The sequence below is a fragment of the Mytilus californianus genome, unplaced genomic scaffold (genome assembly GCF_021869535.1).
Source record: "Mytilus californianus isolate M0D057914Y unplaced genomic scaffold, xbMytCali1.0.p SCAF_1, whole genome shotgun sequence".
Taxonomy (NCBI): Eukaryota; Metazoa; Mollusca; class Bivalvia; order Mytilida; family Mytilidae; genus Mytilus; species Mytilus californianus.
Genome location: NW_026262581.1, coordinates 19,575,835 through 19,599,696, shown reverse-complemented (window position 1 = coordinate 19,599,696; position 23,862 = coordinate 19,575,835). Strand labels below are relative to the sequence as shown.

At 32.3% G+C, this 23,862-nt stretch overlaps 1 protein-coding gene across 1 annotated transcript in view; it reads right to left on the bottom strand.

The window, feature by feature from the left end:
• Positions 1 to 21,268, bottom strand: part of LOC127700092 (plexin-2-like) — a 40,318-nt gene extending 19,050 nt beyond the window's left edge. The window contains exons 1-8 of the mRNA XM_052203559.1: positions 20,932 to 21,268; positions 18,914 to 19,004; positions 11,449 to 11,548; positions 8,593 to 8,697; positions 7,903 to 7,998; positions 5,390 to 5,465; positions 2,916 to 3,079; positions 1,503 to 1,645 (exon numbers count right to left, since the gene is read on the bottom strand). Coding sequence (XP_052059519.1) covers positions 1,503 to 1,645; positions 2,916 to 3,079; positions 5,390 to 5,465; positions 7,903 to 7,998; positions 8,593 to 8,697; positions 11,449 to 11,548; positions 18,914 to 19,004; positions 20,932 to 20,980 — 824 coding nt within the window. The 5' untranslated portion in view covers positions 20,981 to 21,268. The remainder of the gene's footprint in view (positions 1 to 1,502; positions 1,646 to 2,915; positions 3,080 to 5,389; positions 5,466 to 7,902; positions 7,999 to 8,592; positions 8,698 to 11,448; positions 11,549 to 18,913; positions 19,005 to 20,931) is intronic.
• Between the last annotated feature and the right edge of the window lie 2,594 nt (positions 21,269 to 23,862).

Genomic DNA, 23,862 nt, shown 5'->3' with positions numbered 1-23,862 from the left:
AGAATCGCTAGTATAAGAACCGAAACAGGCAAGGAGAAAATACAAAAAATAATAATGAGTCAATGGCATTAACTCCAAAAGGATCAAGATCAGATGTGGCGGCAGAGAAAGTGTATCGCTATGCATGCAGTCAATATGTCACAATCGGAAATACAACTCAATAGCCAAGTCTACACATCAGACGACCATCAGACCACCTTCTGTTATCTACATATCTTAAATAAAGGCAACAATAGTATACCGCTGTTCAAAAGTCATAAGGCGATTGAGAGAAAACAAATTCGGGTTACAAACTAAAACAAAGGGAAACACATCAACTATAAGAATAAAACAACGGAACAAAAGAAACACTGAAGTGCAACAAAAACAAACGCGAAATCCTGATGGCTGTATATTGAGTATTGGTCAAACAATTCTTGTATAGATAACAATGGGGCAGAGAGTATGTTAAAACACGTCGTTCGTATCAAATTATAAGGCTGTTATCTTTGAAGAGATTTAACTGTTGATGAACGGGAAGTAGAGAATGGAAAAGTAGAAAATATCACTTGTGTATTGCATTCTATATAGTTTGAAATACTTCATCGGTGTCAAAATCAAGGAGATTATCAAGCTATGAAGCAGACCTTATAGTTTCGGTAGTATCCTTAATCTCAAGTTCACTGGGATATATGACATGTCAGCACCAAATATTCACAGTGTGGTTAAAATATGATTTTTTCAACGATTGCTCGTGAAATCAAATAATGTAATCTCATGAAAATTACAAATTTCAAATCTCATAACGAAAATGATTTTTCAGAAGTGACTTCAACAGATTTTTGTTACATTTATCAAACCAATTAACTTTAAAATTTGTAGCGTATTTTGCAAAATCTATTTTTTCAGCTTAAAATGAAAAATGTTTGGCGTAAATATACACGGTCTAACTTCAATAGGGTCTTTTTAATGTAAAACATCTGTTGACATTGAACAAAATTGCACACTTTTATTTCTTCAAAATTTCAATAAAAAACTTCGCTGAAGAGCCACACAGAAATTTACTATCCTCTACAAAGTATGTCAGATAGGAAAGCATGTTCCGCAATATCGTATGAGTTGATATATATTCCATACCACGATGTACAAAGTCATTATATCAGTTTTCGTAAGTTTCATTAAAAAACAATCGTAAGATAATTGTCAATATCTAGATAAACGTAAAGATACGAAGTTCAACTAATTAAATCTGTTATGCAAATTACAACGTTTTTCATTGAAGATTGGATAATATACCTATACAATCAAAACAACCACGAGTATGCCGTTCTCAGTTGTACATTTAGTATATTTTTGTCTACGAAAAGGACCTTTAAAGAGGGGATAATTGCTTATTTTATCGAATGTTATTCCAATAATTCGATCGGGGGTAAAAAAGATTATTTGAGTAGGTTGTTTGAAACTCTGATACAAGTAAAAAAATACCAGATGTCTGAGTAATCAAATCCTAAAGATGCACTTACACAGTAGATGGTTTTATAACTGTCACATTTTCGCAATCAACACCATTTATGGTAACTGAAATATTATCTCCTCTGTTACCAATATTACTTCCAGTAATGTTAATCACAGTTCCGCCAAATTCAGGCCCTGCAGATGGATACACCTGTAATTGCCATAAAAAACTTTTAGGTAGCATGAAAAAAGAAATCCAAACAACGAGGGCTGCGGTCATAAAACTTAACCCAGTGCTCGGAATACACACATTGTGCTCGAAACACAAAATCAAACATTTTTATTTGTTGAATTGTGAGTTGGAATGTGAAGATACTTATCTTTAATACAATTAGGAATAACATTTACAAATACATTTCAAAAAATTAAAAAAACATTGACTATCTTGAGTATTCAGTCAACTCAATATTTTTGTAAGATTGTTCAATATCTACATCATGTAAATGCATTTGAGGAAAAAAACCAATTTCACACAAAAAATATAAAAAACCGGTACATCTACCACGGGGAAAATCAAGGTATATCAAGAGGCTGTCAGAGTGACAGCAAACCAGATTTTTTAACATTTATTTGTGTCCTAAAAAAAATTAAAGGATATGGTATGGAGTAAATGTACATGGGACAAAATCGCACACAATACATAGAGAACATAGAAAATTATCAATGAACAGGGCTTTTATTCCTGTTCTTCATCTTGACAGTTGATGTACTGGCATTTTTTTAATATCACAAGGACCATAACTTCTGAAAGGTAAAAGTGACAATCATCAATATTGAACTTGACCACCATTTTGTCATCAGTAACAACTTATTAAATTTTGAAAAGCTTTAGTTCAACGGTCCATGAGTTAAAGCACGGACAGGACTGTAAACACCATTTTTCAATCTTTCAAGAACCACCACTCCTGAACGGTGAAAGTGAAAATCGTCAATATTGAACTTGATCTCCATTTTGTCATCAGTTACAACATATTAAAATTTTAAAATCTTTGGTTGAACGGTTCATGAGTTAAAGCACGGACACGACTGGTAATACCATTTTTCAATCTTTCAAGAACCATAACTCCTGAACAGTGAAAGTGAAAATCATCAATTTTAAACATGACTTTCATTTTGTCATCAGTAACACCATATTAAAATTTGAAAAGCTTTGGTTGAACGGTTCATGAGTAAATGCACGGACACTGTTTGGCAGCCTCCCGCCCGGATGAGCCGTACATCCCCAAATCAATAACCCATTTTCCTTCGGAAATCTGGTAAAAAATTACAGATGATATTGTCTCGACATTGTAAATTTTACTAGTTTATGATAAACGTTATTTAGATACTTCTATGAAAACTATTCAGCAACGATTTCAAGGACTTTTCAAATAAAAAATGCGCATAAATGGTTAATCAACATAGTTTCTTTAAAAAATTACCTCTGATACTGAAAGATGACATTGAACAAATTCGTCTTGTTTACATTTCTCTGGTGCACCATCAATTGTAGTTTTGCATGATCCACACCAATCACATTTGAACCCCTGGGTTTTATGATATTTACAAACTCCGCAACTGCTACTAAAGTCATTACATCCATAAACTAAAATAACAATAGCCAAACATCCATATACTTAAAAAAAATTCAATATGCATAAACATGCATATACATATAATCTTTCATCTCATCGACAACAAACTGAGTGGAGAATATTTAGCAATTTTGAACGGTTGGGTAAGATTTTGATCCAACAAAAAAACACTGCATTTTAAAGAGAAAACCATCATTTACAACAGATGAAAGTCATCGATGGTCCCTCACTACTGCCATTTAAGAAAACTGCTTTGAATACAGTAAATGATGGACATATTTCTTACAATCAAATTTGTAATATACATGACAATTTAATATACAAATTAGTAAATACCGTTGCCTAAAACACTATTTTTGAAGCTAAGGCCACACCAATTTGATTAATAGTTCTTTGGATTTTCCCGCTCCTGTTTTGGAGAAATTGACTTTTCAATAAATAAAAAAAATTACCACTTCCGCAAATTTTTGGGCCGCATGCCGCTCCAAATTTTGTTTCTCCTTGAAATTTTTTTTTCACATAGACGTTTTTCTTGTGCATATATTGCTCCGTTCGATTCAAACGCACGTGTGATAAATCGAATTGTAAATAAAAGGTCAAAAATCGGGATGCCAACATGTAGTTGTGTCAGCTCATTGTCGTGGACAAGTAGTTACTGAACACACAGTTATCCGAAATGCATCTCGTTTTGTCTATAAAGATCTGTTCTAGGAGACAAATATTAAAAATCTGTCTTTAGATGACCACGATCACATCAATGTTCGTTAGAACCATCGTCATCCCGGATTATTGTTTCAACAGACATAGACCTGAATCTGAATAAGTACGTTGCAGGGCCAGGATAGGCATCAATGGCAACGCCAACGTAAGAGAGGCGCTGGAAAATTAATCCAACGATGTGAGAGCAACCAAAGTTTTAAAGCTCTCAATTGTATTGGTACACACGAGATTGTTTGGTAGTCTATTCCAGTAAAAAAATGTTTTTACAAAGAATGACGGTTTATATTGTTCAGATTTGCTATGTGGAATTTTGAAACACCGGCTGCTGTTTTGTACAAATGTATCTACAATGTTTGTTGTTTTATAAACCTATCTATCTTGGATGAAATTAATATTAAATTCCCTTGAATTTTAAAAAAATCACAGATTTATCTTATTTTGATGAAAGTCCATATCCCATTGTTAGTCTATTGGCATACAAGCAGAAATCTTTTGTAAGGGAAAATTTAAGAGTTCCAACGTTCGAGACCAAAGTGGTGGTATTGTAATTGGCATGCTCATAACAATTAGGGATGTGTAATTGGTTCAACCACTTCTAGTTAAGCTAAAGAGTTTAAAATGCATTGCAGCTTTTAGGAGCAAAAGGAAAGAGTATTTTGCTGTCAGAATAATGTATGTGAATGTTGTGACAAGTATTTTAAGGGAATATTTTAATACATTGAGATCTACATGCATAGCAATATAAATATCTTACTCATGATGTTGAAATATTCACCTCACTCATTATGTTGATCCTTTGTATGGATAAATAGTTCAAAGTGGACATCAAGCAGCCAATAAACAATCATTACCATATATAGATATAATGAAAACAACTATATCAAAAAATATTTAATATTTTGCAGGGGCATTTTTTTTGGTACATACATGTACACATATTTAAATTTTATTCAATATATGTCATTTACCTAACTAACATAATTCCACAGGCACTTGTTTCAGAATTTTTTCCCCCTATATACCTTATTAACGTATTATATTAAGGTATATAGGAAATTTTTTTTCTGAGACAAGTGCCTGTGCATAATCCTCTTGTTAAACTGCATCTGCTATGCTTCCTTAATATATACACATGTATGAATTTTAATGAAAATTCACGCAGACAAAGCTTATTTGACGAAAATAATTATAAATTAACTAAACCCCAGCGAGACAAGAAAGTTGGGTATGGTTCATGCGCCAATCCATCAAATTATATGCATTAGAGCATGTTTCTTCTCCTTTTTCTATGAAGTAACCCAGTTTTAACATGTACATGAATTCTAAATCGCACAATTTAAAAAAAAAATTTTACCGCTCGTTTCACTTGTAGAGCACTCGCCTCATAAAAACTCTATTCAAGAAAAAAATACAATAAAAAAAATTTCGCTCGCTCGCCCCATTTTTTTTGGAGATTTTGTCCGAAGAACTACGAATCAAATTGGTGTGGCCTAATATATAAAAAAGACAACAACTTTAGAGTGTACCATTGTTTCTATTAAATATTCTTAAACATCATTGCACTGTAAGGTAGAAAGTTACTTATCGTTTCAAAACCTTACCTTCTACATCGGCAGCATTATCTAACCTTGAACCATCATACTCAAGATACAATTTCGTTATGTCTGATTTAGGGGCCTACAAAACACGTAGCTGTAGATTTTATTGAATATAATTTTTTGATATCAAGATCATCTGAAATATATGCTACATGTACGAGTATACACTACATTTTCTATCATACATAAATGCTCATATTTCATGTTTGACAATTGCGAAGCGATTCCTCTGTTATCAAGGAAGAATGTGTTTTGTTAAATTGACAAATTGATGAAACATTGTTTTCAATGAAAAAACAAATGATCATGAATATTTTTTTGTCTGTTAATATCCAACGTTCGTCTAATATCAACCGAACCAGAGACGATAGTTTTGTCAAGGATATCAAACTAATGCAAACAAACAGTTTTGAATTACAAATTGTCTAAGTTTAGTTTTCAAGTAGTTCAATGCTTTTAAACACAACTAGAAGGAATGTTCAGTTAACAAGCTATCAAAAAATAAACTTTGGAAAAAAAAAAGCAATCGGTCTAGTTGTTTATTCAAACGGGTAGAGATCGTATGCGTCGACAAGGTATGCTCTCTTGATATAGAATATACTAACAGTCAAATAAGTAGAAAATGTTACAGGTAAACACATACAAATACCAGTAATACTGTCAAATAGACAACAGTGGACATATCAGAATAAACAGTGTAATGTTACCAGTAAGTTAAGGGAAAGTAAGACATATTAAAAGATCTCTAAATTCAAATCCTTAGAACTAACCTAAACACCTGTGTGTTTGTGTGTGTCTAAACTGTTTGAAATTGGATGAAAAGCATTCTGCAGAAGTGATATTTCATAATGACACAGTTAAAAAGTTTACCGTAATGTTGTTTGAACTTTATTATTATTGCTATTAGAACATTGCAAATTGAATATAAGAAGTATGAATCCATGCCAAATTCAATGTTCGTTGATGTCAAAGATTTCATAGATATAAGAAGATGTGGAGATAACTCTCCATCCAAGTCACAATTTGTAAAAGTAAACCATTATAGGTCAAAGTACGGCCTTCAACACGGAGCCTTGGCTCACATCGAACAGCAAGCTATAAAGGGCCCCAAAAATGACTAGTGTAAAAACCATTCAAACAGGAAAACCGACGGTCTAAGCCATATAAAAAACGAGAAACGAGAAACACTTATGAACCAAGCACAAGTCCTACTCAAGGAAGCCGTGTGAATTATAGCAAGTTTTTACAATCCAGGTTAAACCTGATAGAACTATACATAATTTAAGCAAAACGACAATGTTATGATGGTACAAAATATATTTTTTAACAAACTGTTTTTTACTCTCAGGTGGCAATATATGTTCCTGATATGAAAAAGACTATCACAATCTGCCAGTTGGATTGGCAGCCAGCTTTAGGTTTATAGCGACAGTCCAAACGTTAGGAATTTATGTTAATTCATCATAATTAATCTGTCATTTACAATACCAATAACAACAGCGTCATTTGTATATAAAAAAAAAACAATATCAAAATTAATTAACTCCCATCAATTAAAACCAGACGTTGATTCTTAAAATATACATCAAAATCAATAATCCAAATCATTTTAGTATTGTAATAAATAAAACCTATGAATTTTCGTCACTCTACAATACAATAACAAATGCTATATTGGAAGACCGACTGCATCTGCACATTAAATAGTGCTTTTTATATAAACATTGGAACCGTAATTTCGATACGTTTGTTTTAGATCTCGTCAAATTAACTTTGAAAAGAAATACACCAATTCCAACATACAATAAAATACTGGATTTTTTGACCGACAACATTGATGTGTTATGTTGATTAATAGTTTCGCACATTTATTGGCCGACGATTCTGACGTTTCTGACCGTGGCATATTAAGCAGAATTCAAGACAAACAATAATATGGACAAGAGAGAAACATCTTGAATTGCAAACTAAAGTAATTTTTAGTGTCGATATCTTGTCGCCCCAGTACTGACATTACTGACATTTAAGTGAGTGCTATATTTGTGATAGCCTAGTTTTCTTAACATTAAACATACTAATGAAACTTCAAGGTCTGATTCATATCTTGATCCGCTACTTGATATAAATACAGACGACTCCATACTATGATTTATGATACACATTATGATATCAAATTCCAAATTGTAACATTCTCATCAGTAACAATTCCGCCGCCTTATTGTTCGGTGTAGACATATCTTAATAATGTTGATACGTTACGTGACGTCCTTACATGTTCACATTATATATTATTATACCGTCAACATTAACATGGGTGTGTCACTTGCAAAACTGATCTGATAGAGTTATGTAGAAGACCATCCGTTTGGTATTTCTGCCATGTACTTATCTTATGTTTTTTACCTATAAGATGTTTAATTGTATATACTTAATTGATTTGTGAGATATGATCATCGGTAATCTACCTTTGCTTCCAATTTTTATATCATTAAACAATGTATAGCATGTATAAATACCTTAATATCCTGACATACAACAGTATATGAGTCGTATACCACAACAGCGTACTCCTCATCACCAACAACACATCGCAGTTTCTCCGTGCTATTACCCTAAAAATTCTTAAAATCAAAAGACTTGCATGCAGGTAAAAATATGAATAGTTAAGTACAAACTCATAATTTGAATGGACTGAACAAGACATTAATAGCAATTGTTGCTGATAATATATATCTTAATAGAACCCTTTTTTAAGATAATGTGCTGATATAACATACATCTCTATATTTCATTTTAAAATTGAATATAGGCTATTGTCTTCTATTTGGCGAATTAGTAGAATTCAAGAATTTAATGGAAGAACAAAAAAGTATTAAGAATTGTAGTTGACTTTTATGTTTGGCTGAGATTGTTATTGAAAGGAAAAAGTGAACGGCAAAGCAAAAGTTTACCCCTTAAATGCAGTGATCAGAAAGATCGCTGTATGTCATCTGCATGATCTGGTTAACTGTCTATTACAAATTCAAGTTAAATTGCCAAAATATTATAGTAATTCATATAACGTGTTGTATTGAGGTGAAAACTATATATATTTGTAGTAAGATGCTTCCAAATGCAAAACATGAAAGTATTGCCTTCAAATAAAAACATTTGTTGAATAGATTGACATAATATTTTTTGAACTAAAATACAAATTATGTACTTACATATTTATATAAATTAACGACATTTATCATCAAATTTTCAGTTTTGCCGCTAGCCTGTATCAATACCTTAGTACTTGTTAATCTTGGACATTGGTTTTCTGTCATCTTTAACCAAAAAAAAAAAAATACTTAACAAAACAAACAAACACTAAACGAATAAAACCTTATATTAAACAAAATCAAAAGTTTTAGACCGTATTTCTATGCAATTGTACAATAGACAATATTTGCCCCCTATCCCCCTTAGCATTACTGTTTATTGATATATACCACAATTTGTAATCTTATCGTCAATGGTAGAACTATCCAACAGTGACAAAACAACGTAAATGTAGCAACTATAAGTAGCCTAACGGTCTAAATAAATGAATAAACCCAAACCGCATAATAAGCTCTAACAGTTTTGACATGGCAATTGTAAACACGAAACATAAACGGCCTGATATGCTAAAACAATAAATCTGAAACAAATATGATATAAAGTAACACACGACAGCAACTGCATTACAGGCTCCTGACTTGGCACAGGCGCATTATGAATGATGAGGCTCAAACATGTTTCATGCTCAACCCTCCCTCTAACTTGTGACAGTATATAGATTAAAGGATGGCTGTTTAACGTCCAGGGGCAAATTAAATGCATATTCAATACATACATATTATAAACCGGTGTTTTTTGGTGCTAGTTCACTAGGTAACAGTTCGCGGGAATACTTTGACACATAATTCTGACTCCGAGCCGACCACTGTTTGCTCTTACTACTAAATGCCGCGTGCTTAGCGGGATAGCAGCAAATACGAAATTTCAAAAACTTGGTTTGTTTCAGCCGATGATTGAAACCACACACTCCGGCACTCGAAGACGCTTTTACGGAGACCACCGATGTGATTTTGGAACAATGGTGGTACAGTATAATATAATAAAAACAAACTGTAAAAACAGTTGGAAAAGGCACTAAGCACTCGACACAAGGCTTTTAAAATACTTGTATGCCTGGTTGAACAAATATGTAATTACTGCCAATCAATGACTAAGAATTAACTAAATACGCCATGGTGTATACAAATTAATGTATTAAGAAACCAAAATTGTGACCAATACTTTCTTAAGCGACCAAATATACAAAGAAAAAACCTTTTAGGGCATACATTTGAAATAAATTAAACAGGAATTCCCGTAATTGGGGTTAAGAGCCAGTGATATTGCTGAAAATAAGAAGATGTTACATTTTTTTTGGATTTTTTTTTTGTGTTATTCATTTAGACCAATTAAGGTTATATACCTCAACAAATATAAAAATAAAATCATCGATCTTCACAATGCTTCACATTGCGAAATTTAGTTATTATCATGATTATTGGAATATAAAAAAGATATTTTGAACGTTTATTTAGGGAAAAAGGTAGTATAATATAATTGAAAATGAATGTTATTCATGTTATTATAGAATTGTGAAAGAAAAGTTCATGCCGAACAAATTAAACAATTGAGAGCCAAAGATAGAAAAAAGCGTTCGGACACTGCAAATTTATCATTTTTTTCAATTAATGGTTCACTACTTGGTTGACACCATTACAAGTGGATCATAGTCCCCGAAGGTATCATCAACTCAATATTCAGTGATTTGTTCACAAACTAAGTTTATACTCTCTCAAGCAATGGTTCTCTTGTATATATTTTGCCACTCTTTTTAGGTATTGTTTGGTCATAAAGCTCATCAGGTTTTAGGTACTTACACATTACTTAATATAGAATTGTAGTGTTCAGCATTGCTGGTAGGTACTCATAAAGAGTTTCTTTCCCCGTAATAATAACGGAATCTATTTGAAATTGAAGCTAGATTTAGTATAAGTGGTAAAAAAGGTAATCTGTTTTCATTGAAATAAATAAAAAGTCCTGTTAATTAATTGTATTTTTACATTTTCTTATTCAAGTAAAGATCATGTTATGTCATTCGTTATCTTCATAGTTCCGGTATAACCGTGTGATGGGAATAAAAAACTGACATTTCAATTTTAATTCATTTATAGTACAATTAAATATGTTTGACAGACTCCCCATAAAAAGCTCTAAAAAAAAAAAAAAAAAAAAGCGCAAAATAAAATAAAAAAGAACCCCGGCAAACTCTTAGGTTTTATGGAATATTCGTAAATTTATAAGAATGTTGATATCATACCATAAAACAATTGTTTTCCTTTATATAAAAAGTCCTTCAGATTAAATAAAAATAACATTTGAAAACCAGGGGTGTAAAAAGAAACGTTAGGAGCTAACTGCATTATAATTGCATTTAATTTTTTTTTTAATTTTTTCTACTTTAAGTACATATCTAGCTATAGACTGTTCAAGTTGTACAGGCAATAATTAACAAGACGGGTCACACTTACTATAAACTCTTACTCTTTCGTATCGTCTGAGTTCGACCCCATTGTCGGTCATGATGCGTATGCTTGAGATTTCGATGACACTCGAATCAAAAGTCAAAAAAGCCAAATAAAGTACGAAGTTGAAAAGCATTGATTACCCACAATTCTGAAATGTTTTGCCAAACACAGCCAAGGTAGTCTATTCCTGGGGTAGAACATCCTAAGTATTTCCAAAATTTCAAAGTAAAGTAAACAGTTGAGTTATAATTATGACAATATAAATGATAATTCACGTCAGCACAGAAGTGCTGACCACACTGGGCTAATGATACCCTCAGAGGGGAAACCTTAACAAGCAGCTGCATCGACCAAATGGTATGACTAAACTGTAATGAGACTGCAACAATTGTTGAAAAATGTACATATGTTGCTTTGGCAATAATGCATATGAATAAATATTGCCGTAAAAAAATATGCTATGTACCTTACCGAAATGTTAACTGCGGTAATACAGGTTGCTGCATGTCTAACACAGGATACAGCGTCAAGACACCAAAAACAAGCCGTTGTATTTACGCATGCACCGCAACTGTGAATACATTTTATGATAAGGTTTGTAGACATTTCTAGAAAATTGTAAACGAAAGATACATATCTTGTTATAGTTTTTTTACATAGTAGTAGATACAATATACAATACAAAAGATCCAATCTAAATTTGACAACACAGATCAGTCAACAACATAGATATTAGTAAGACACAGTAAACATACAGACATATATAGTTTAATCAAAGTAGATTGATATGATTCATTTGACATCCATGATCATAATCATACTGATGAAGGATATCTGTTATCCGAAATATTTATAAATAATTACATTTATAGTTTTCTTTTTTTTGTTATTGGTGTTGTTTTGTACACTTTTCAGGCGTTTATATAATTTATTTATTGTGTACATGTATCGTTACTCGTAACGATCCAGCGCCCTCGTGGGAGAGATCGTTGACTATTATTCAGACATTTTATATATATATATATATAATACCGTTTCGATTCCTAACATCACTGAAGAGACATTAATTGTCGAAATCCGGATATGGTGTACTAATTAATGCACCTTTTGTTAGCGGTATACCATCTTTTCCGCAAGTTTATTGTTTTCTGTTTGGTATTAAATTAATAGTTAAGATCCATTTTGTTACATCTGGTGATCCGATTATTTGGCAATCGCCAATGGCAGTCAGCAGGGTTTAAGAACATCCGTTGTTCGACCTGCTAGTCAAATACGTTTTGTTAAAATATACTTTTTCACTTGTTAGGTCTTTTGGAAAATGTTGTGTGTGATGTATTTAGACCCCTCTACCAAGAAATTAGTTTTGCATGCACACGTATAAAAATTGCGGTTTTTATCTAACGCAATCATAGGTTTGAACGTTGTTTTCAATTTAAACTTGTTTATATTTTTTCGTTTGTATTTGTATTATATTTGCCTTTGGGTTTATATGATCCGTTCATCCTATTTCGACTCTTCAAAATTCAAGAGTCTATCCTAAATTGAGGTAAATTATATGGCCTTCCAAATACCGTTTCGATTCCAAACATCACTGAAGAGACATTAATTGTCGAAATCCGGATATGGTGTACTAATTTTTGCACCTTTTGTTTGCGGTATACCATCTTTTCCGCAAGTTTATTGTTTTCTGTTTGGTATTAAATTAATAGTTAAGATCCATTTTGTAACATCTGGTGATGCGTTTATTTGGCAATCGCCAATGGCAGTCAGCAGGGTTTAAGAACATCCGTTGTTCGACCTGCTAGTCAAATGCGTTTTGTTAAAATATACTTTTTCACTTGTTAGGTCTTTTGGAAAATGTTGTTTGTGCTGTATTTAGACCCCTCTACCACGAAATTAGTTTTGCATGCACACGTATAAAAATTGCGGTTTTTATCCAACGCAATCATAGGTTTGAACGTTGTTTTCAATTTAGTCTTGTTTATATTTTTTCGTTTGGGCTTGTATTATATTTGCCTTCGGGTTTATATGATCCGATCATTTTATTTCGACTCTTCAAAATTCAAGAGTCTATCCTAAATTGAGGTAAATTATATGGCCTTCCAAATACCGTTTCGATTCCTAACATCACTGAAGAGACATTAATTGTCGAAATCCGGATATGGTGTACTAATTTTTGCACCTTTTTTTTGCGGTATACCATCTTTTCCGCAAGTTTATTGTTTTCTGTTTAGCATTAAATTAATAGTTAAGATCCATTTTGTTACATCTGGTGATCCGTTCATTTGGCAATCGCCTATGACAGTCAAAAGGGTTTATGAACATCCGTTGTTCGACCTGCTAGTCAAATGCGTTTTGTTAAAATATACTTTTTCACTTGTTAGGTCTTTTGGAAAATGTTGTTTGTGCTGTATTTAGACCCCTCTACCAAGAAATTAGTTTTGCATGCACACGTATCAAAATAGCGGCTTTTATCCAACGCAATCATAGGTTTGAACGTTGTTTTCAATTTAGACTTGTTTACATTTTTTCGTTTGGGCTTGTATTATATTTGCCTTATGGTTTATATGATGCGATCATTTTATTTCGACTCTTCAAAATTCAAGAGTCTATCCTAAATTGAGGTAAATTATATGGCCTTCCAAATACCGTTTCAATTCCTAACATCACTGAAGAGACATTAATTGTCGAAATCCGGATATGGTGTAATAATTTTTGCACCTTTTGTTTGCGGTATACCATCTTTTCCGCAAGTTTATTGTTTTCTGTTTGGTATTAAATTAATAGTTAAGATCCATTTTGTTACTTCTGGTGATCCGTTTATTTGGCAATCGCCAATGGCAGTCAGCAGGGTTTACGAACATCCGTTGTTAGACCTGCTAGTTAAATGCGTTTTGTTAAAATATACTTTTTCACTTGTTAGGTCTTTTAGAAAATGTTGTTTGTGCTGTATTTAGACCCCTCTACCAAGAAATTAGTTTTGCATGCACACGTATAAAAATTGCGGTTTTTATCCAACGCAATCATAGGTTTGAAAGTTGTTTTCAATTTAGACTTGTTAAATTTTTTCGTTTGGGCTTGTATTATATTTGCCTTCGGATTTATATGATCGGTTCATCCTATTTCGACTCTTCAATATTCAAGAGTCTATCCTAAATTGAGGTAAATTATATGGCCTTCCAAATACCGTTTCGATTCTTAACATCACTGAAGAGACATTAATTGTCGAAATCCGGATATGGTGTACTATTTTTTGCACCTTTTGTTTGCGGTATACCATCTTTTCGGCAAGTTTATTGTTTTCTGTTTGGTATTAAATTAATAGTTAAGATCCATTTTGTTACATCTGGTGATCCGTTTATTTGGCAATCGCCAATGGCAGTCAGCAGGGTTTAAGAACATCCGTTGTTCGACCTGCTAGTCAAATGCGTTTTGTTAAAATATACTTTTTCACTTGTTAGGTCTTTTGGAAAATGTTGTTTGTGCTGTATTTAGACCCCTCTACCAAGAAATTAGTTTTGCAGGCACACGTATAAAAACTGCGGTTTTTATCCAACGCAATCAGAGTGTTTTCAATTTATACTTGTTTACATTTTTTCGTTTGGGCTTGTATTATATTTGCCTTCGGGTTTATATGATCCATTCATCCTATTTCGACTCTTCAAAATTCAAGAGTCTATCCTAAATTGAGGTAAATTATATGGCCTTCCTAATACCGTTTCGATTCCTAACATCACTGAAGAGACATTAATTGTCGAAATCCGGATATGGTGTACTAATTTTTGCACCTTTTGTTTGCGGTATACCATCTTTTCCGCAAGTTTATTGTTTTCTGTTTGGTATTAAATTAATAGTTAAGATCCATTTTGTTACATCTGGTGATGCGTTTATTTGGCAATCCCCAATGGCAGTCAGCAGGGTTTAAGAACATCCGTTGTTGGACCTGCTAGTCAAATGCGTTTTGTTAAAATATACTTTTCACTTGTTAGGTCTTTTGGAAAATGTTGTTTGTGCTGTATTTAGACCCCTCTACCACGAAATTAGTTTTGCATGCACACGTATAAAAATTGCGGTTTTTATCCAACGCAATCATAGGTTTGAACGTTGTTTTCAATTTAGACTTGTTTATATTTTTTCGTTTGGGCTTGTATTATATTTGCCTTCGGGTTTATATGATCCGTTCATCCTATTTCGACTCTTCAAAATTCAAGAGTCTATCCAAAATTGAGGTAAATTATATGGCCTTCCAAATACCGTTTTGATTCCTAACATCACTGAAGAGACATTAATTGTCGAAACCGGATATGGTGTACTAATTTTTGCACCTTCTTGTTTGCTGTATACCATCTTTTCCGCAAGTTTATTGTTTTCTGTTTAGTATTAAATTAATAGTTAAGATCCATTTTGTTACATCTGGTGATGCGTTTATTTGGCAATCACCAATGGCAGTCAGCAGGGTTTAAAAACATCCGTTGTTCGACCTGCTAGTAAAATGCATTTGTTAAAATATACTTTTTCACTTGTTAGGTCTTTTGGAAAATGTTGTTTGTGCTGTATTTAGACCCCTCTACCGAGAAATTAGTTTTGCATGCACACGTATAAAAATTGCGGTTTTTATCCTACGCAATTATAGGTTTGAACGTTGTTTTCAATTTAGACTTGTTTATATTTTTTCGTTTGGGCTTATATTATATTTGCCTTCGGGTTTATATGATCCGATCATTTTATTTCGACTCTTAAAAATTCAAGAGTCTATCCTAAATTGAGTTAAATTATATGGCCTTCCAAATACCGTTTCAATTCCTAACATCACTGAAGAGACATTAATTGTCCAAATCCGGATATGGTGTACTAATTTTTGCACCTTTTGTTTGCGGTATACCATCTTTTCGGCAAGTTTATTGTTTTCTGTTTGGTATTAAATTAATAGTTAAGATCCATTTTGTTACATCTGGTAATGCGGTTATTTGGCAATCGCCAACGGCAGTCAGCAGGGTTTAAGAACATCCGTTGTTGGACCTGCTAGTCAAATGCGTTTTGTTAAAATATACTTTTCACTTGTTAGGTCTTTTGGAAAATGTTGTTTGTGCTGTATTTAGACCCCTCTACCAAGAAATTAGTTTTGCATGCACACGTATAAAAACTGCGGTTTTTATCCAACGCAATCATAGGTTTGAACGTTGTTTTCAATTTAGACTTGTTTATATTTTTTCGTTTGGGCTTGTATTATATTTGCCTTCGGGTTTATATGATCCGTTCATCCTATTTCGACTCTTCAAAATTCAAGAGTCTATCCTAAATTGAGGTAAATTATATGGCCTTCCAAATACCGTTTCGATTCCTAACATCACTGAAGAGACATTAATTGTCGTAATCCGGATATGGAGTACTAATTTTTGCACCTTTTGTTTGCGGTATACCATCTTTTCCGCAAGTTTATTGTTTTCTGTTTGGTATTAAATTAATAGTTAAGATCCATTTTGTTACATCTGGTGACCCGTTTATTTGGCAATCGCCAATGGCAGTCAGCAGGGTTTAAGAACATCCATTGTTCGACCTGCTAGTCAAATGCGTTTTGTTAAAATATACTTTTTCACTTGTTAGGTCTTTTGGAAAATGTTGTTTGTGCTGTATTTAGACCTCTCTACCAAGAAATTAGTTTTGCATGCACTCGTATAAAAATTGCGGTTTTTATCCAACGCAATCATAGGTTTGAACGTTGTTTTCAATTTAGACTTGTATATATTTATATATATATTGAAACTCCATGTATTGAATTAAAGCATGTACTCTTAATTATAAAATGCTTATGAAACTTCACATTAACGACATATGCATATAAATATCGGGGGTCAATGTATTAAATCAAGCATTGAATCTACTACTGTGGATTCATATATATTCATGGGATGCCAATTACGTGGATTTCGTGGGTATAGATAAACCACGAATTTAGATGTTCAACGAGCGTATGCAAAATTTAGAAAAACCACAAAATTAAATATCCACGAATGTATCTATCTCTTAACATATACTAGTATTGATTCATTCTTGACTTTTTCATATTTGGATTTGTGAATTCCTGATGAAGATCATACTCAGTCAAAATAAAATCAGACCGCGAAAATATGTCAGTTCTGTCTAGTGTCATAATTCTTAGAAAACCACAAGTTTATTGATATTGTGCTGTGTTACTTTGCAGCAATATCCGTTTGGAACATGTTTCCCAGCATTCAATTGAATAATTAGATAAAGAGGTTTTTCTACGGTCCCCCGTTGTCTGCGACGTTTGTCCACTATCTTAAATTAATTGTTTACTATTTTAAATGCTAGATAATTATAGCATTTCTAAATTTGAACATGTATTTATATTGAGTGGTTAAGTGAACGGGAAGTTGTGAAAGAATCTACATATAAATTTTATTATAACGTTATTTCCTTGATTTTTCTCTTCCTAACATCATCTACATTAGAAGAGTTCAAGGGTAGCCTTAGTATTCTGCCTGAAGCCTTGACATGAGCTTCACACATCTAAAACTCCATAGATCCCAGATGTACATACTTTTAATTTGTATATAAATATTGTAAATAGCTACTGCTGGATTTTAGAATGGAGGAGGAAAGGCCTCATGATTAAACGAGCAAGAGTCATTTTATACCCAAGAAGAGTCCGACTCTGTATTGATAGAAGAAGAAGATGAAATAAGAAACCAATTGTTCAGAGAAGTCTTTCAAACATTGAATTTCAAAATCAAAGATAAGAAGTCACTTTCGGTTTAATCTAAGCTACTTCCAGCGTCAAATCAAAAGTTTCTTCATACTGATTCCCAAAATATATGTTTTCTTTGTACTTTTGTCTAAAATAAGGGATATAATTTGCTACTTCCGGTTAAGAACATGTCACTTCCGGTATTAAAAGATAGCTTTTTTCACACTGATTCCAAAAATATATGATTTTGATATACTTTTACCGGAATTAAAGGGGATAATTTGCTACTTCCGGTTTCCAGAAGATGACATCCGGTTTGAAATAATAGGTTTATAAATGCCGATTAAAAAATGTATTTGTTTTTTATGTACTTTTACCTGAAAGAAGTGTAAATAATGCTACTTCCGGTTGACTCAAGATCACATAAGGATGGCATTTTTCAAGGTTAGAAATCTCTAAACCTAATGAAAAAAATTCAATGACTTTATCATGAACCAGTATGAAGTTATAATAAAGGTCAAGATCTAGAAAGTCAAATTCTCATTTGACCTTGACCTCAATTTCAAGGCCATAAAGAAAGGATCTCAAATCAATATACCCTTGGTATCTACTATGTATGGTTCATTAATTATATCTCCATACAACTTTCCTGGGCAAAAATTCCTTTTAAAAGGGACGGTCCTCTTTCGACCAATGTCACAACGAACAATTTGGTAAAAATCTTATCATTATTTATTACGTTTTGTGATGAAAAGTTAAAACAATCACTAGTTAAAATTTAGATCATGACCTTGACCTCAAATGTCTTTTGGTGGACCAAGGACATCAAATTAAAATTGACCTCTATAGATTACAGTTCATGAGTAATAATTATCTATAGCTTTGTAAAATACAGAAGGGGAAATAACTCTCATATGGAGTTTCTGTATTGCTTCGAAGAAAACATCCTTAGGATATAACGAGCAATTTGCAAAAATAATTCTGTCGATTTCTTCTACGGTTGCGAAGGAGTAAGCGTAAACGTATTCATTATTCGATATCCGATGTACCAAAAATCTCAAGATCAAAAAGTAGCGGAAGAAAAATAAATAATCAGAACAAAATCTAAAGGTCTTTCTTACCTGAGGAAAGTGGAAAGACCTAAATATATGTATCATCCTAATGAATGAACGTATGATGTTAATTTTATTGTGCATAAATCATTTACCCTTTTCACATTTCACATACCTGTGGAACGCAGAGCATTTAATTACATTTACAGTTGTTGATGCTATGATGACTTCCGTAGAGTTAAATGTCACATTCAAATGGAATGGTTCTGAAAGGAAATTAAAGCAATCATGGTTTGAACACACTATATACAATATAAAGATGTTTAATTTAAACCCATGATATAACTTGTCGTTTGGTTTTAACAAAAGTAATATATGGAGTGTCACTTACGGGGAAGATTTGTGTCTTGTGTGATATCTAGTTTTCTGAGATTGTCTTTGTGAATTGTTGTTTATCATTTTCCTTTTGATAATATGTTTTTCTTGTTCTGCGATATCTAATTCTGTCAAATTGTGTCTTTATATGTATTTTTTTTTAAATAGAAAAATTCAAAATTACACAAATATTTGTAATTGGAATTATAAGAACTAAATTTTAAGTTATCAAGTGAAAAAAGTTAACTTCTAGTACAAATATTCTCCATTATTTCTTCTAAATTTATTTTCAGCTATTATAACCAAATATCACTATTAATTTTGATATGATTTTTATTTTCATTTGATATTCATCATTATGTGAACGACAAGGAACATGCATGGTCCATTTATGTAATATTGTATTAATATATATATATATGTAACACTCCCAAACGTGTCCATCCCCCCAAACGTGTCCGATTCCCCCCACCGTGTCCGATTCCTCCAAACGTGACTGTTGCTTGCTTAATGTCTAGTGCCAAGTATTTAGAGCGAACGTAAAAATTAGATTAGTACATTTAAATTATTCGTTTACTAAGTTAATTATTTTGTACTAATAAACTGCGGTGATGCCTTACTATATTAATCATGTATGAGGATAGTACACGGCCGGCTTCCTGCAGAGGTGTTTTCATTTTTTTCAACAGTTCAGATTTTTTAAAAGTTCTTGAAATTACAAACTGGTATTCAGGTTTAAATTATAAATTTTGGGTTTCAAGCATCACTTAAAGACACACAAACAAGAGACATTACGTCCGGTGGCAAATATTTCATGCATTATCAGGACGACAACATATTAATAATAAATACTAAAGGTAAGTTCTATGATGAGAGGTGGAAGAATATTTTGGGATTGGGCCTAAATGTGTACGGTTATTAGGAATTTACACTAATCGGGACTCGGAATTAAATAATAATAAATAAATAATATTTTGGGATTGGGCCGAAATTTGTACGGTTATTAGGAATTTACACTAATCGGGACTCGGAATTAAATAATAATTTTTGGGAGCGGGGAAAGACTGCTTTTATTTTTCGGGACTTCAGTATGACACTCCTTCATTCCCCTTAATATAATAGAGACCGTTTGAAATAAACTAAATTCTAACTGTCACTAGATAATAAGGGAATATGTAAAAGGACAAAAATGTTGCCTTGCAGCATACCACCGACGGCACCCTAAAAGAGTTGTTACAAGGATTTTAATGTACAGAGAGTGGGAAATATCCACATTATAACATGACATTGCTGCGTACTTTTACATCCCACATAGCCGAACGGAGGCTCCACTTTGGCACGGGTTATACTGTTAGTTTGATAAAGGCCTAAAGGACTATATTTAAATTTGCAATGAGACAGTAAAAGGAGTATTCGTCAATGAAAGAGCAATAACCAAATAACGGGGGACACGTTTGGGCGTTTTTATAAAAATGGACACGATTTTGGCGTTTATAAAAATGACACGCTTTAGCGCCCTTTTACAACTTGACATGTTTTGGAGTTCAGTGACATTATATGGACACGTTTGGGGGAATCGGACACGTTTGGGGGGATGGACACGTTCATGAGTGTTACATATATATACTTAGTTATTCAACAATTTATCAACAGCATCTTAGATCTTTTGATTTGCGCAAGCTAATATTTTTTTTTACAAGCTATTAGTAATACAACTATCGTTATTCGTACGATGCCCATAAATGTATGTATAAATGAATGTACATGTATACTTGTTGAATGGTGTTTTTTTTTCAAGATTACTAAATATATAATTACCATCGCCAACCGACAAAAAACATTCATAATGTTCATATGACTTCATCATCTGACCATCACTAAATTTATTTCTACAAATGACGTCATAAAATAAAATATCTGGATCAAACAATAGTTGAACTTGAATGTATTCAAGATGGTCCTGGAAAAAAAATCAGCAGATGTCACAAACTTGAAGTTTAAGTTTAACTTAAGTCTTAATTTATGATCAGTTTAGTTAGACTTTATGATTATGTGGATTGTTATTTGTTCACAAGTAACGTACAAATATACCCGTTTTATTTATAAATGTTTTGCTGGTGAAATTAATGTTTTTGCTTTGTAAAAAATTAAAGCCATTTTAACTATTTAGTAACTAAAACTATTTGAATTTTGAATTACATTAATATTCGTACTGAAATTTATTACTTAACTAAAATCAATAAATTACACTTAATCATTTGACAGTTGCTTCAGGTGCCCTATTTTTAAAGAACTACTTTATAGCGATTCTTATATCTTATCCTATTTGTTTTACAAACGGCTTAATTTAGTGTGCTCTTTTTACTTTCTTTTTTATTTCTCTCATGAACAAGAACACAAAATGGGAATGCTAGAACACTAAGACAAACCGGGATTTAAGAAGCCGTTTTTGAATGACAGTACACCGGAAGCTCTACTGACAAGCGGTTATATATGTTGTAAGTCCTATCTGTCATATTTTTTTAGAAATTAATATAATAGTAACCTTCAAAGGGTCCGTATCTTTGCAGAGCTTGATTAGCATAAACATATGCTAAATGTATCATTTGAATCATTCTATTTAAAATACAGTATGCAGTGTCTGATCAACACTAGGTTATCGTATTTTGTTTAGTGAAATGTCAAACGCTACTGACGTGCTTTTCACATTACGCCGCCTTCTTTTGCAAGATCGTGATTTTAAAGCAAAACTCTTTTAGCATGACTACGATGATATACGACTTAAATCGACATATCACACGTTTACAATGTTTTATATACCAAACATTATTTGGACTACTGAACAAAAAGAACAGGAAATTATCAACAACCCTTGGAGTCCCACATGAACAACGAGGAGAAATAAATAGTTTTAGAAAAGAGAACGCCGTTCTTTGTTAAGAGAAACAAGTATTTATTTCTGTATAATCGATATAGAAAATTTACAAAAGTCTATAAAAAGAACATGAAGAACGTCCAACGTAAAGTAAATTAAAATGACTCAAGTAGCGATGTCAAAGAGATTCGGCTTCTTGAATTTCATAAAGATCTATTCCTATATCATTAAAGCAAGTATTGCCATGGCATTATAATTTTGTTTTCAACTTATGAGTTTGAATGTCCCTTTGATATCTTACATCTCTCTTTCACATTATGTGTAATACTATTAAAACTTCAACACTCTACATGTCATGTCCGATTCCACAATTTCAAAAAAACTATATTGTATAACTCCTCTTTTCCTTTACAACAAGAGGCTCGAATGATCTTATACTGTTCATCTGGCATTTTTGCATGAAATTGAAAATTGTATTTGGATTAAATGGACACTTTGTGGTCTAAAATCTTTGTCTTGATTGTTATCTTTGCTGTTTTGTTTCCTATTAGAAGATTACAGGCAATTTGGTATCTGATAGACAGTTGTTTTATTGGCAATCATGCCTCATCTCCTTAATTATATAAATGTGACGAAAAAGTTGTCATTGTGACAATTCCTTCATGAAGTTCACTTGCGATTTCAATCCCTTGACTTGTATATATATATAACTTGAGTTGTTGATCATCTTGGCTATTTTGCTATTTATAGATTCATTTAACTATCGTAGATTTGAAAATTTAAATAAAGAAATACGCTAAATACTTTGTTGTTTCTTAAATTGGGACGCTAAAACTAAAAAAAGAAAAACGGATATTAGGTAAAAATCCTAAAATCAGAAAAAATCATCTTCAGATCAACAACTTCTATAATATGTATAACATGTATAGGGGTTCAATCAATTTGACATACTGTACATGTCTGCTATTGAAATTTGTGTATCATAAATTTCAAGATTATAGACTCTCACGCATGTTTAAATCGTCTATTAAATTAAATGTTGTTTTCATTTTTACAGCACTAGGTCGATACCTCTGCTTGATGCCTATCAATCATCGAGGATATCATTAACTCATTAGTCAGTACTTCGGTACTGACATGATTTATAACAACTATAACAAACCTTTTCCAAATGTCCGTTAATACATTTTGAAATTATAAGAAACTAAGGTTTCAACTCCCTCAGGCAAAGTTGACCTATATGGATTTGACTAATGTTTTATGATCTTACTGGTCATATAGCTCTCCAATTGTTTCGGTTTTTATACATCCTTGGCTTTAAAATATTCGGCTTTGAGCGTTCCTGGTGCAGTTAAGTCCAGAAAAGCGCTTCTGACGCATGCAATTATAACGTGTTATCTGAGTTATCTCCCCTTATGTGGCAAAGTTTCAAAAAAAATGAATCAAACAAAAATATTGTGTTTTTGTCAAATGCAGCCGTACATATGATAAAACACATAATTTTCTTTATCAACATGAAAAGTCTTACACATGAATTACATATTACTCTCGAAATTTCTACATTTCATTAAAGATCTAGACCGATTGTTATCTGCTATTTCAAAATCTAAGATGGAGGAAGACAACCCAGCAACCTTAATTCAAAATAATTTGTTAATTTACTGAAACTAAAAACATGTGAAAATCCTATATTTTTAACAATTAACAGATAAATATGTAGTTAACTTAAAAACACCTCACAACAGAAACTCAAAGACATTATAACCTCAACTTCATAGGGATGTTTGATTATAAACATGAACATAAACTACAATATTTTTCATCTCATGATTCTTGCGTAATACTCTCCAGGGAAGCCGTCATTCATCAAATGT